Source organism: Lonchura striata, chromosome 4 (assembly GCF_050655825.1).
Source record: "Lonchura striata isolate lonStrDom1 chromosome 4, ASM5065582v1, whole genome shotgun sequence".
Taxonomy (NCBI): Eukaryota; Metazoa; Chordata; class Aves; order Passeriformes; family Estrildidae; genus Lonchura; species Lonchura striata.
This window is the reverse complement of record NC_140706.1, coordinates 46,413,394-46,428,700: the sequence shown is the minus strand read 5'-3', so window position 1 is coordinate 46,428,700 and position 15,307 is coordinate 46,413,394. Positions and strand designations below refer to the sequence as shown.

The window sequence follows — 15,307 nt, the reverse complement described above, 5'->3', positions numbered from 1 at the left end:
CTGGGTTGCCCCTGAGTTACAGGACCTTGCGATGCGAGGGTTGTAATCCTTCCTGCCGGAAGAGGCAGGGTGGGCTTTGCTGAACAGCCCTGTCCAAGGGTCCTCTGTGGGAAGAGTTTCTCCAAGGCTTGAATCTTCTATCTGATCTAATTTTGTGCTAATTTATGCTAGTGCAACACTACCAAATTTTTGACTTTCAACACATTAAATGAAAAAGATGTCTGCTTGCTTTCTGAGCAGTTAATAATGAAAAGTGTATTCCTCCATTATCTGGGGAAAGTGCTGTGTGAAGTTAAAGAAATACTGAGGGTAGTTTCCAGACAGACAACAATTCACAAGGAATTGAGGGAATGCTTTGATACTTTCTGTAGATACAGAGCCGCATAGGGTTTCAGTAAACAAGAAGTGGCAGAGATATTAGAAATGCTGTTAACATTGAAGCTCGAATCTGAAGCTAGCAGGGTGGTGCTGGATCCATCAGTGTGTGCAGATCCAAGTACGGTATGTCCAACACTCACAAGATGGGGGGAAATCCTCTGAGCCACTGAACACCCATGCATTCCCTGTGACCACTGCCACTGCTGGACACAGCACAAAAAGTCCATATTTAAGACACAGTTACTATTTACAGCAGCTTAAACGCCTGCTTAGCTCCTGTTGAAGTCAAGATTAAATGTCAAGCACATGTTTTGGGACTTTTCAGAGTCAAGCAAAGTCAATTATTTGGAAGGAAACTTACCCACTGGAGTAACTGCTAATCCTGATCATTATATCCATGCTTGCAATACCCCAATGTGCAAATGTTTAGAGCTTGGGTATTGTTTTCTCTGAAGCCTGCTGAAGAACATTAAAACAGACTAAGCATTCAATCTCCAGAGGTCAAAAAAAGAAGCAAAGAAGTAACATTGAAATTGTGCAGGAGTACAGTCTTGCATGGTTTCCTGCACAGATAAATCTTTTATTCCATATGGGTTTTGATCTTGGCTCCACTATAATATCTCTGGCAAGGGAAACATCATACAGCAGTAAGAAAACCGTAATTATTCATTTATTGAGCACTCCCTGTGTGATTGACATTTACAGTACCTGGGGGGAGACATAGGCCCTGTCTCAAGAGTCTTGCAGCCTAGAAGAACAACAGAGCTTAAAGTCATTGGCCATACAATCAGAGCCAAATATGTGAACTCAAAACATTCACCATTTACATTTAAAAGTTGGTTTGCTTGTTTGTTTGTTTTGGTTGGTTTGTTGGTGTTTTTTTACTGATAGATATAAAAAGTCTTAGAAGATGAAGGGCGCTGGGGGAAAAATGTAGACTGATTTCACTGTTAAGTAGAAAAGTCAGATAAAATGCTTTTTTCATTTCACCCAGAAAGACTAAGCACTCTTGAAGAATCAGGGGATGAACTCTTCAAAGGTACTGGATGCTGGAGCTCCTTAATAAGTAGCATTCAAAAAAAGGCCTGAAAATAACTAAATATTTCATCAGTCTGAATTAAGAATTAGAAACATGTTAAATGTTGATATGTTAAAGCAACAAAAGCTCTTCATCCTCTCTGCCTGTCTCCCTACCTGTATTGTATTCTCTGAGGTAAGTAAATTCTATCTAAATCTAAATCTGAACTGGTTCTCTTGTTTTTCCACAAAACCCAAAGAATGCAGTGCAGGACAAAGGGAGAAGAATTATCTCTCTTCCTTCTCTCTCCTTCCACTTCATAAAGGGGTCTTTATGAAGTGTAAGGAAGCAGCTGCAGAGATTGCAGGGCAATCAGTTTTTTTCTTTAGTATTGTGCAACCTGTCAAACTAGGCAAATAAAAGCCCCTGTATATGATTAGCAACCAGTTTCACTGGTGATGTTGCTTCAGTTCCAATATTATTTCAAATCTGGGACATCCTACTGGTCCTGGATATGAATCCTGGGGATAGATTAATGTCCAGAGCTACCAGAATCCTTGCTGGTAACAGCTGCATCTGGGAAATGCAAATACCTGGAACTATTCTCAGAGGGCAGTTTATTTATGGTCCACACAGAGCTTGATCAGATCTCTTCATGAATGTGTTTACTTTGGGAATAGTAAAATAAAATCTTTGAGCACAGTTTCTCATCTCCTGATGGGTCTCCAAGGAGCAGGGAAAAGATGTCCCTCAATTTCTCTGCTTTCTCCGCCCCACAGGAACATAAAGGTTTTGTTCCTGTGACACAACACCGGTGTGTACAATCAAACACTGTGCAACAAGAGCAACAGAAGTTGTCACAGCTATAGGAAGTTAACAGCATGAAATTTTGAACAGGAAAGCTAAGTTTAACCCCAGTTGCCCTGTTCAAGTCTAGCCTAGAGCTGGAAATAAAAAAAAAACACTCTTTATTGCTGCTTCCTGAACAGCTCCAGACTCTCAGGGACAAATGTGATTACTCCCACTTTCAAAGACCTCAGAACATATCAGGTTATTTTATCTTCTAAAAACATAATCTAATCCCCAACTCTTAGGAACAAGCAAGCTCAGGGAATGGGGCCTGTCCAGTTGATTTTTCTGGCAGAATTTTTTTTTGTTTTTATTCTCAGAAGCTACACAAGTACATATTCAGACATTTGTTTAACATCCTTAATCTAGAGGGCACTTAGACACACGGTTAATTTTGGACACATGTTTCTGAAGCACACTTGTTTAAATACTAAAAGGGATTCAAGAAAATGGCTGGTTTGATCATCTGGCCAAAATGCAAATAGATAAACAGATATTTTGAGTCACATTGATATGACAAAAAAAAAAAAAAAGGCTTTTTGACATCAAGGAGAAAGAGGGCGAGGGGATCTGAACTCAGTATGAATCATTGAGTTGCATTTCACATGCTACCATTCCTTTTATCACCTTTCCTTATACTGCATTACACAAGCAGGCACAATGCTAAAGAAAGTGCTTTTGAAACTGAAAAATATTCAATCACATTTCTAAGAGCTGTCAGGCCAGAGATGTCTTGTTTTCAGCTATGTAAAACAAGTAAATAATTAAGTAATTAAATTAAGTAAATAATTTGTCAGCAAATTTTTATCTACTTGCAGAACCAGTCCCAAACTGGGACCTCAGTTACAATGAAAGCAATTTGATATAGTTCAGAGGAGGAGAAAAATGGACATGTTTCTCACCATGAACTAAGAAACAGCAATGTCTTGCTGTCCCAAGTCCTAGCAACCATCAACAGAAAAATAGTTTTCCTTACAAAACAATGCACAAAAATTGTGCTACTTGCTCTTTTGTATACAAAATGGTTCCTGCAGGTGTGATTTGAATCTGCACTATTTCTATTACAAAGTGAAACCACACAGCACCAGCTGCTTTAAAAAGATAAGGTAGTAGAGACCTACTTTCACTTCTTTTTAAAGCAAAAGCATCACACCAAAATACAGTGTGGAGGATCACAAATAGGACATCCTGCCATGATCAATATGATCATGTGAAGCCCATTTTATTGTACAGATGACTATATTTATTATAAGCTCTGCTGTGCACGAGTCTCTGGCTAATACATGATTGGTTAATCCTAACTGTACACATTTCTAAAATTAAACGCTGATTGGATCACCTGATTCTTCACGCATCCTGCTTTGGTTGTCTGCCAACCCCGAGTTCTCTTTTTTACTTTCTTGAATTTTGCTGACAACTTTTGCTGGCTCCTCTGACTCCTCTTCTGTTTTCCTGTCATCAAGGATTCAGTGACCCTGTTTCTTGAGCTGGTTACTTTGTTACCAGAAGGCTGGATTGTGCAGCTGCTGAATGTGTCCATTGTCCTGCAAAAAATCCTCAACACCAAAAAAAGTAAATGCACCTATGAAGCCCAGAAGTATTTTTCAGATGAGCAGTTTACATGTCTGGAAAATTTATAAGTAAACATGTCATTCTCCATGAATGCTATTACTTAGCTTGCACTTGAAAATTAAACTAATCATCGCTGTTTAATTTTTTTTCATGCATATAATGTTACATGGATCAATTCATAAGTTTTTTATTAATGATATTTATTTATCCTTCTGCACATTGAAAATCATTCTCCAGGTTCCCTTGGCTGAAAACAACACACTGCTACTCATGAAAATAGTCTGACCTTAAATAAGAGGTACTTGATGGGGTACTGTTGTAGAGGGAAAACGTCATTTCATGTGATGCCTTTGAACAGTGTTTTTTCTACCAGCACAGAGCTTCATGTGCCTCCTCTAGCTGATCTCATGAGAGGGCAAAGGCAGTCAGTGCAGAATCTGGTCTTGGTCAGCCACTGTCCGTGATATTTAATTGGCATGACAAGTTTCCAAATACTGCCAAATATTGAGAGAGGAATTTTTCAATTTGTTTCAGAGGACAGCAGTCTCTTCAGATAACGACAGACACAATTCCAGCTTTTAATGTTGTTTCAAATGCACACAAGAACCCAGAGTTTATAAAGTGTAACTACAAAGTCCTTGAGGTTTACAGCATTAAGCTCCTAATCCACAGCATGGGACTTTTAAGTGTGCTTCAATCATTTAATTATCTTCTATTTAATTTTGGATGGTTTGATCCACAGTTCACATGAGTCTGTCTCATTGCCATCGTTTATGTGAGAAATCCTTTGAAGCCAAGGCTGTTACCATGTGACTGAGTTCCTCAGGACCTGTGATGGACATAAACAGTGAATCCTGTGCTGTCAGATAATGCAGAGGAGGAACTAAGTCTTCTGGTTGAGTCTGTTGGTTTCTTACAGATTATATAAAAAATATACATGGGGAATCAGTGATGTACATCCAGGCAAACAATTTTTGGACCCAAGTTCCCATATGTGGAGCGTGTTTTTCTCATAGAAGCAATGGCAAGATTTGCTTTGGGTGCAAGTGCTACATCTGGAGCCACAGGAAGAAAAAGGCAGTTCCAGTGGTTTAGATGAGTCATTGCTCCCTCTTAATGGAAAACTATAAAATATCAAACTGCCAGAGAGTAAAATCTTTCGGGGGTTTATTAGTTTTACAGATCTTGTAAAAATTACTAGAAAATCATAAAACTTCGATAGCTGAAAACTGAAAGGCTTTCATGAGCTTCAGCTCAGTCAGTTTGGATCACAGCATCACTATGCCTCTACAGCTGTGATGTGGCACATCAGCTACAGAAATTTCCCAGACTGTCTTGCTTTTGTTTAGCTGTGCCCCAAGGTCATATGAAAGCTTGCAGCTAGAGTTTCCCTTTGAACATAATTTCATGAAAATATTTTGATCTCAGGGTACAGCTGAGGCTCTTCCTTAGTGGTAGCTTGCCTGGTGATTTCTAAGTACTGTTGCCATAGACTGAATTTTGCAGCTGATGAAACCACCCAGGGATATTACAAGCCTAGATACAGATGTATGTTTATTTACTCAAGAGGCTTATCAGGCATAATTGCCAATCAGGAGTACTAAGTTAAGTGAGAATTTATGTCATATATCCAGATATGAAGAGGTATAATGGACATTATGGACTAGAGTATGAGCAGAGACAACACCTATCACCAGCAACTATCAGCTGTAGCAGTTAGCAGAGCTCATTGCCTTGGTCCAGCAAAGAGCTAAATAATTATTTTACATCATTTACAGCCTCCCTAGGATGAGGACAATTAGACTGTTGTTGATGCCAATGTAGTCAAAAGTAGCTGGGTCACCACTATTATGTTGGTAGTCGCAGACCCCTTTATCCTATAATTTGTATAGTGATTGGGAAACATGATGTCCAAAAAGAGTATGCATGTGTAAAGTTTTCCTTAGAAAACCACACCCAGGTAGAACCTGCTGCTTTTTGAGCCTTTTCCATTACAGGTATAAATACCCCAGGGGAGAAAAAAAGGAAAGGCCAAAAAGAAAAAAAACCCTCACGAAAATGAAGCACAGTTCAGTCTTGTGTGCCCAGCCATAATGCATGCCAAGTGCTTCAGGCAGACAAACAGTCTCACTGCTGAGACACAAAACTCCTCTGGAGTTATCTGGATAATTAACAAAATAAATTACATGGAAAGTAAATCTGTACATATGTAAGAAAACTGAGCTGCATCACAACTGATGTGATGTTTGAAAGAGTTTAGAATTTTGAAAGATTTTTATTTAAAGTGGAGCATGACTACCCTGGGACCTCTTCTGCTAATTAGTCAGCTGCAAATGAAGTATAGCATAGCTCTCACCCAGTAGATGCAGGGATTTATCTGTCAGTCAAATGTAGAGGTCACCCAAGCAGAGGAACACTTCACAGTGACATCAAGAGTCTTGATTTGCTGTTCTCATTCTGGAAAGCAATCACACTGCAGTGATGTTAACGCAATTGGAAATGTGAAGCCTTATTGCTTTGCACTGAAGTGGCCCAGTTCCTGTTAGAAATACAGGACAATAATTAAATATTTATTAGTAAGAGTGACCCACAGCTATATTTTGTTGATGGAGGTTATAAAAGCACCTAATTTTGTCATTCTCCCTCTGAAGCGTGTGACAAAGCAGAGGAAACTTGGGTTAGTTATGCTGAAGTTCAAAATTATTTCTGACTCAGTTTATAATTATTTGTTCCTAGGTTTTCTTCCACATAAAAATTACCTTTTTTTTCTAGGTTTGGAAATTTAATGCCTCATTTACCAGGTTAGAGGTAACAAGATGCACTTTCACATTTGTTCAGCAAACCCAAATGGCAGAGGGATTTTTTTTGTGTGTCCAACACCCAACAAAGGTCAAAATATCTCTGTTAGTAATCAAGCCATCAACTGGCCAAAGAATTTATTACTCCTGTAATAAGTTTGTTGCTAGACTAGGTGGAAGCAATGGCCTAGGTGACACAGCTCCTGTGTTATTTGTTGCATGGTAGCACAAAAAGCAGACATGAATACTCATTTCTTGATAATTCTTTCAGATTCATTATAAACGAGGAAAACAAAATTAATGGGTTTGAGTTTATGGTGAATTTCCATTAGGGGATTGTGCTCTAGCTGCCAACTCATCTGTATTTCCTACAAATTAATGGTTTAACCACAGTGTCATTGTTGTTTGTAGAAAATAATTGATCAAGCCATGTAAAAGGTTTTGTAAAAGCATTCCAAAAATGTGAAAATTCCCAGTTGCCTCCTCTTGCTTTTAGGACAATGATCTATAACTACTTCTGCTTGATCCTAAATTGATACATAATTTTCAAAGGTTGTGATATAGGATGTATTTATGGTTTCACAGTACCAGGAGTTAGAGAAATGAGACTTTGGAAAGGAAAAACCTTTGTCAAAACACATATTCATATGCGCTGCATGCTGTGACAAAATACAGTTGTAGTACAAGGAAGCAGTTACGTACCTTCTCAAAGAGCATTAAGAATGAAAAGACAAATGAGCTGCTTGTCCACATATCTGAATTATTTTGCTGTCATGCAATCATTTCTCAGAAGTGCTTTGTGTAGGACAGAATATGGGTTATACAGAGGGGAAAACAAGGGTTACAATGAAAGAAGAACAACTTTAACCACAGAATTTGTTAACCCTGTCAGAACAACAATGCCCTGAAGGGACTTCAGGAGGTCACTTGCTGGTTGACAGTCAGATTCTCAAAATGTTTATGTAACCCCTGCTAAGACTCCTTCTATTACAGCAATGTCACACCATTCCCATGCCACTTAGTCCTTTAGTATCTTAATAATGTTTATTTCTTAATAGCTTACCTGAACCTTGCTGCATTTTGAGCCCATTATTTCTTGCCCTACTTCATTAGGTCACAGAGAAGAAACAATTTCTTTCAGATATGGATCTACAATCCAAGGACTAATAGAGGCCAGCACAAGACACCTCTACATAGTCTGATAGGATGTGAAGGCTGAGAAACATTCCAATACAGTCAATTACTGCAGAATTAAAAGATGGCTTGTGTGCTTTGTAATAGTCAGAGCTGGGCCATATGCTAAGCATACAGGCAAAGAAATTTAAGAAGTAGTTAATGACAGACATGCATAATAACCAGTAGGAAGAGCAGCAAACACACAGGGCAGGGACTGGTCAAATGTATGCAAAAAGTAAAGGTGACTCAGTGTCGTTGGATTTAGTATTGACAATATAAATCACCAGTATATTATAGTGCTTTTGACATTGTGCATAATTAATTAAACAACCTGAGCAATTAACCCAGTCTTGAGTAGTGTCTGAGTGAATGATAGGTGATAGAGAGGTGATAGAGACAGTCAAAATCAATATGGTTTAGTGTGTGGTTTAGACTGTGGAAGGTGTTAAACTGAACAGAAATCCTTTATCAACAGCAGCCAATGGGGAAGGATGTGCTGGTTTTGGCAGGGGATAGAGTTAATTTTTTTCACAGCAGCTAGTGTGGACTGTTTTGGCTTTTTGCTGCAAACAGTGCTCATAAAACAGAGATGTTTTCATTACTGCTGAGCAGTGCTTATACAGTGTCAAGGTCTTTTCTGCCTCTCACACCACCCCACCAGCAAGGGAGGGAGCTGGGCAAGCAGAAGCTGGGAGGGGATACAACTGGGGCAGCTGATCCCAACTCACCCAAGGGATATTCCATACCATGTGGTGGTGTGCTCAGCATATAGAGCTGGGTGAGGGAGAAGAAGGGAGGGAGGCGTATTCAGAGCAATGGTGTTTTGTCTTCCAAATAACCATTACATGTGATGGAGCCCTGCTTTCCTGGAGGTGGCTGAACACCTGCCTGACCATGGCAGTGGTGAAGGAATTCCTTGTTTTGCTTTGCTTGTGTGTACAGCTTTTGCTTTAACTATTAAACAGACTTTATCTCAACCCATGAGTTTTTTCACTTTTACAATTACAATTCTCTTCCCCATTGCAGCCAGATGGGGAGTGAATAAGGGGCTGTGCGGTGCTCAGTTGCTGGATGAGGTTAAACCATGGCAGAGGCTCCCCAGCACTTTCCTTCCTCTTGAGAGAATATGAAGTATATATTTTGCACAGAGACTGAAGTCTTCCCTTGTCTCACCTTGCCATTTCTTGTGAAGGCCTGTCTCAATAGAAAACATATATCCACACTGGAGACTGATAGAATACAGTGAGAACTCCTAACACTGAAAGAAAAGCCTTGCCTCAACTCAGCCCATCTCATTAAGGCTTTCCTGTCTGTACAAGAATAATTACAGAGGGAGAGCTTTCACCTCACCTCACCTTGTGAGGCCTTTTCCCCTGTGCAGTACACATTACCTCTCTGTGTGGTCCAGAGTACATTGATACCTAAAATAGCATACATTATCTATACAGACAAAAATGTCTCAGGCAAAATAAGGACAGGTGTATGTATTGCATATGTACATGTCTCTGCCCTGAGACAGGGACATGGAGCAGCCTCACAGAATCAGTCAGATTGAAAGGGACCACAGTGGCTCATCTGGTCCAGCCTCCCTGCTCAAGCAGGGTCACCCTAGAGCACATGGCACAGGATTGCATCCAGATGGTTCTTAAGCATCTCTTGATAGTGAAGTGAGAGAGAACATCACAACTTCTCTGAGCAATCTGTTCCAGTGCACAGTCACTATAAAATTCTTCCTCATGTTCAGGCGGAACTTCTTGTACATCAGTTTCTGCCCATTGCCTCATGTACTATTGTTTGGCATCACAAAGAATAGCCCAGCTCCATTCTCTTGGCACCCCCAGTTGAAGTATTTATATGCTATATAGATATATATTTAGATTTATATCGATGAAATCCTCTCTCAGTTGTCTCTTCTCCAGGTTAACAAGCCTAGTTCCCTCAGCCATTCTTGATAAATGATGCTCCAGCCCCTCAATCATCTCTGTTGCCCTCCACTGGACCCACCCCAGGAGCTCCATGTCCCGCTTGTGCTGAGGAGCCCAGAACTGGACACAGCACTCCAGACGTGCCTCCCTAAGGCCGAGCAGAGGGGCAGGATGATCACATCCCTCTCCTCGCCCTGCCCCGGCCTGCCCACGGAGTCACAGATGAGGCACAGAGCCCTGCATACACAGCCTAAGCGGGCCGGGGGGTTCTCCCCGTCACACGGGCCGTTCCCGCCGGCACCGGGCGAGCTGACACCCCGGCGGCCGGGAGGCGCGCCCGCTGCCCGCCATGCCCTCCCCGCCGGGCCGTCCCGCCCTCCGCCCGGGCCGGGCGGGGCGCGGCCTCACGGCGGAGCCGCCGCCGGGGGGCGCTGCGGGCGGCGGCGCTCGGGCCCTCCCGCGGCTCCCGGCCTCGCTCGGCGCCGGCGGTGGGTCGGGGCGGCGGAGGAGCAGGAGGAGGAAGGAGAGGAGCGGGACGCAGAGAAGAAGCGCTGCGAGGAGCCATGTCCGCGCCCGCCGGGCTGCCGCCGCGGCCCGCAGCCGCCGCCGCCGCGTTTTCTCCGGGCGGGCCCGGCAGCTCCCCGGAGGCCGCGGCCCCTGCGGGCGGCGCGCCGCGCTGCCAGAACGGTGAGGGACTGCGCGGGGCCCGGGCGGGCGGGGAAGGGCCGCCCGCGGGTCCCGGGACGAGCCGCGCCGCTCCCGCGGGGCTGAGGCCCCCGCGGGTGCCGGGGCCCTCCGCGCGCTCTGCCGTTGTCCCGGGGGCGGGCGCGGTGCGGCCGGCGCGCAGCGAGGCCCTGGGGAGGCGGCGGGACCGCGGAGCCCGCGGCTGCGTGCGGAAAGAGCTTGAGAAGGGGCAGCCTCTCCCGCTTCGCTGAGGGGCCGCGAGGGGGGAATGGCATCCGCGCCTCCATCTCCTCGCGGGTTGGGATGTGCCCGGTGTTGTGGCGCCTGTTTCGTGGCCTTTCAGGAAGGCTCCGGAGGCCGAGGCTCCTCCAGGCCTCGAGGCGGGCTGTCGTGCGTGAGAATGGGCAGAGAATCGCGTATTAGGGGCGAGAGTACTCACTTTGTAGCTGTGTGTGGGTAGGCGTTCGCACAACTGGATCTTGGGATTTGAGCTGAACAGGCAACACTGGACCGGTGAGATGTGGGTCACTGAAAAACAAAGGCAGGATAGTTTGAAGTCACAAAATATTGGCGCCCATTTCAGTTGAGGAGGGAGTGATACTGACTATAGTATGAATGAAAGTGATGAGTGTACACTTCCGCATTTTTTAATTGGTGGCTGTAAAATCAGTTCTTTATTGACACACCATGTTAACTCTTCAAAATGCCTATAAAATAATTTCCTCCGTGTAATGTTGGTTTGGTATCTGAATTTGGCCTCTTATTTGCATAGAGTTCTAGCTCATACTGTTTAATCGCTTGTAGTCATGCTATTTTCTGCACAGGTGTGTTTTCTGTGCAGGGTAGGGACCTATAAAATTTACTTGAGAATTGTGAATTTTTTTGTGTCCAAAGTGGTAGTTAAGGGCTAAGCACTTAAATGCCTATACAGTAGGTGTTGAGACAGTCACTGAAGAAAATGAAGATAATTAAATGCTAGGTTTTGAGGAGATACTGATGCTTCAGTTATATCCAAACCGGTATTGTGATGCTGAGGTTTGTAAAAATTGTTCAGAAAATGACAGTTTACATGGCTTTTAGTCAAAAAACATGTCATTATCAGGATACAGCTGCTACAGCATGAATAACCTGTAAGCGTTTTACAGAAACAAATAGAAGCTGCCATTCTATCTTCTCTTTGTTTCTTAGCTTATAATTTTAAAGAGCCATCATACTATTTGTTGTTTTAATTCATTAACTCCATGTTGCTACTAATATTGATAGAAACTGCTTGTGTAAAACCAGGGCATAGATCATTTATTTTCTGCAAAATGCGCTTTAATTCTGAGAAATGCGTACACTGTTCAATAACAGTCTTAAATGTTTATTGCATGACTTTGGTTTTTGTGTTCCTTTAGATGTCTTTGATGACATTAGTCAATAACCCTGAATTTTTTTTGTGACATCTAACAATGGTATTCCAAAAATTTTTGATTGGTCTATCTGTTATCTGAGTGCTAATCTCCTGAAGTTACAACACAGGATTCGAGGTTTTGGGTTTTTCTTTTTTGATGGAAATAAGAGGAAGTAGAAGGGAATAGCAATAGCAAAAGACTAGCGGAAAGTTCTGTACTGTATGATAGGAACTAAATTTCATGAACAGGATTGTCACTGCTTTTGAAATTTAATTTTATGTCATTGGAGTGGAGTTTAAATTTAAGATCCTGATGTGAATTGAGCTGTTTCTGTATTGGCTGAAAGAAAACACTGGTGTGTCTTTTCCTTTAGAGTGCTCTGTGTTTTAATTTGATAAAATGTGATTTTTTCAGGTAAAACTATGTAGTTGCTGCCATCTAATGAAAGAGAGTGCCTTTTGCAGAAAGCAAGCAGCCTGTTATACATAGAATGATATTAAAAAGGATGTTCAGGTTTGTTCTTAGTGAATTATGCCTGGTTCAATTACCAAGTCCATTTGAGATCCTTGGAGACTTCTGTTTTTGTTAAATTTAGGTGTGATTGTTTTGTTGAGTTTTTAAAAGTAACTTCTTGAGTGTATGGTATTACCTTCTTTCTTCTCTCTTGCAAGTTTGGGAAGCTTTTTTGTAGTCTTGAAAGTGGCTTTCTATCTAAGTGGAAAATGACCTATTTCCTAATTTCAGCATAACAAAATTGTTCTTGTTAAATCAGTACGGAAGGATGATGTATTTTTTCGGTAGTGGTGGAGGACTTCAGCACTAACAATTTAATGTATTGAAATGCAGCACTGGGAGGATAATTGTATTGAATTCCCATGACTCTTTAGAAGAGTTTTATGTGGTGCTGTCTACAGCTGGTTTATAAGGCTGCTATTGGTATTTCTACTAGCATTTCGGAAGCAAAATTTTCATTATTATGCTGTTCAGCCTTGTTTTTCATCCCTCCTCAGGCTGAGGGTAGTTTTAGTCAATTTGACAAAGAGAACAGAGACGTGAAAGATGGGAAACCTCTGAATATTTTGTGAAAATGGGAAGCTATGTGAATCCTCCTGAAGGAGGAGACACCAGTTCTGTGACTGAGCTGTAGTGAGAGCTCAGCACCACCTTCATCTGCTGGTTTGTTTGCCAGCAGTAAACAAGGGGCCTTTAGCCCTGCCCATGGCATGAAGGACATATGAGGAGGCTGTGGGAGTCTTTTCTGGAGGTGGGTAAAGGGGGTTAGAAGTTTTGGAACGCTCACAGGTGGATTTAGGTAGAAAGGCAGTTTGGTGGTGTAGCATCCATAGACTTCATGGATGCATATACCCATATGCTGTGGGGTAGGTAGGGTATATGGCTGATGGTTCAATTATGCTGCTGAGGGAATGCGTGGACATAAAAATCAAATGTGACCTTAGCAAACAAAACCTTACTAATTCACGTGGTGGTATAGCCATAGCACAGCTCCTTTTATTTTTTTCTGGGAGTTTAGAGTTTTTTGCATTGTGGCTCATCCCTCCCTTGAAAAGAATTAGGATTTTTGGGTTTCACCTGTTAATGTCTGTAGTTACACATTGTAACTTTATATAATTGCATACTTTATATAATAAGTGTTAATTTGTTTGGAGAAGGAGAGGTGCGCTGCTTTTATTGCAGAGATGATGTTTCAGAGATACAACTGCTGTGTACAGCTGAGGCTTTCAGCTCCTTTATGGATTTTTTTGAGATATTTGTCAGGTGTTTTGGAAGGATGACCTGAGACATCGTGACTGATTGTGCAATTAACCGGATTTTGAAATGACACTGAAGATGTGTTCTGATTTCCAGTGTTGAAGACTGTCCAGTTAGCTAGTCACCATTAGGAGCTTCAGCTACTAATTGCAGTACAAAAATTACTTTCTACTAACATCTTTGTAATCAAATGGACAAAAAACTCACTTCAGATAATGAGAATAATCTTTCATCTGTAATTGTAAAACTTGCCTTCAAAGGACCTACAGCTTGAAATCAATATAATTTTTCAAATGTTATCTGTCTCAGTGAGGTTTTCATCTGTGTATTTATAGATATTTCTGCTTTAAAATGTGAATAAAAAGGACTCTGCATTCTATCATATAGAGACTGATACCTTGTTGGTGTTGGTAATTTAATCTCTGTTCATGGTGTGTATTTTGAAACAAGAGCTAGATACTAGAAGACTTTGCAGTAGATGATTTGATATGCAACCTTTTATTTAGGAGTCATGTGCTCCTAAACCAGTTTCTGAGGTATACCTGCTTACTTAGTTAAATCTGCATATATCAGTAGAACAGATACACATTTTATTTTCAAATAAAAATCTTTTCTTGCCACCTTAGGTGGCATAGCTGCTTAAAGCCATAAACCTTGACACATGTAAATTATTGCTGTATTTTTGGATTTGCTTTTTCAGACTTTAAAAAGCAGGCCAAAAGTCTGGCAAAGTTGTTAATGGCTTGCTAACTCAAAATCATTTTCCTTTAAAGGAGAAAAAACTACACAGCTCTATAAAGTAGCTCCCACTTTTTCAAGAAGAAGGTGAATCAGAAACATAGCTCATACATACTTTCTTCAAAACTCGAGATAATTTTTTTTAAGCTCTTTATACTTTTCCCCCAAGTGCCTGTCTGTCTGTCTTTTGATCCGGCAATCCAAGTTACTGTTCTGCAGTTTTTAGCTCCTTTCTCTTCTATTCAACTTCCTGTCAGTTATGAAAGGGCATTTTTAATTTTACCAGAAAGCAATTTTGGGCAGTATGTACCTTGCTTTCTGGACTCCGTTAACAAATTCATTATTAAAATTGCCTAGAGGTTCCTTGGAGAACAGTGATTTTTCAGAATTTCAAGACAAGGGAAGTAATGCTTAAGGTTTGTAATCATTGTAAATATAAACGGGAATCAACTATTCATTATTACCTCAACTGCTATTTAATTTGTGAGTAGGGCAGTGATGTATTTATGTTTTTATTGGTCAGGGACTGGGAAATAATGGTGTAATCATTCTGCCTGATGTAAGCAATAGGGGTGTGAGAATTTTAAGAAAGCAAGTTATCTGCAGAGAAGCATCTGTGGTTCACTAAAAATAAAAACGGGGTTAAGGAATGGTTCATGAGGAAGAACTTTGAGATTTCCCATTGAGCAGTTGGCTGAGAAAATCAGTTTGGATATAGTTAACATTTGGTCTCTAGCAGACAAGCACTTGTTTGACCCTTGCTGGGCCAGTATGTAATTAACCTCTAATGTTGCAGAGCAATTGCAGTGATACCAGAGGTCAGTTTCTCTGATACCAACATCTCTTACACCTGATGTATCATGCAGTAAATGAAAATGACGTCAAATGAAAATTGTCAAATACATTGTAATTTCATAAAAACATCTGTTTTCCTGAAAACACAATACATAAGGCATAGAAGACAAGAATAACTGTTCTGCAACTCTTTATCTTGGTCACTGTATT

The 15,307-nt window shown here is 41.3% G+C and overlaps 1 protein-coding gene and 1 long non-coding RNA gene across 5 annotated transcripts in view; one reads left to right on the top strand and one right to left on the bottom strand.

Moving 5' to 3' along the window:
* Positions 1 to 3,404: 3,404 nt before the first annotated feature.
* LOC146767619 (uncharacterized) lies at positions 3,405 to 10,986 on the bottom strand. Its single transcript, XR_014955167.1, has 3 exons — positions 10,840 to 10,986; positions 6,174 to 6,290; positions 3,405 to 4,646 (listed from the first exon to the last, which is right to left on the bottom strand). It is a non-coding gene; the product is annotated as an uncharacterized LOC146767619 (long non-coding RNA).
* Positions 10,142 to 15,307, top strand: part of SEC24B (SEC24 homolog B, COPII component) — a 44,078-nt gene continuing 38,912 nt past the window's right edge. For 2 of the 4 annotated variants that reach the window (XM_021525483.3, XM_021525480.3), the window contains exon 1: positions 10,144 to 10,403. In XM_021525483.3, coding sequence (XP_021381158.3) covers positions 10,280 to 10,403 — 124 coding nt within the window. In that variant the 5' untranslated portion in view covers positions 10,144 to 10,279. Of the gene's footprint in view, positions 10,404 to 15,307 lie in introns of all 4 variants that reach the window. The other 2 variants (XM_021525479.4, XM_021525482.3) reach the window with 2 other exon arrangements.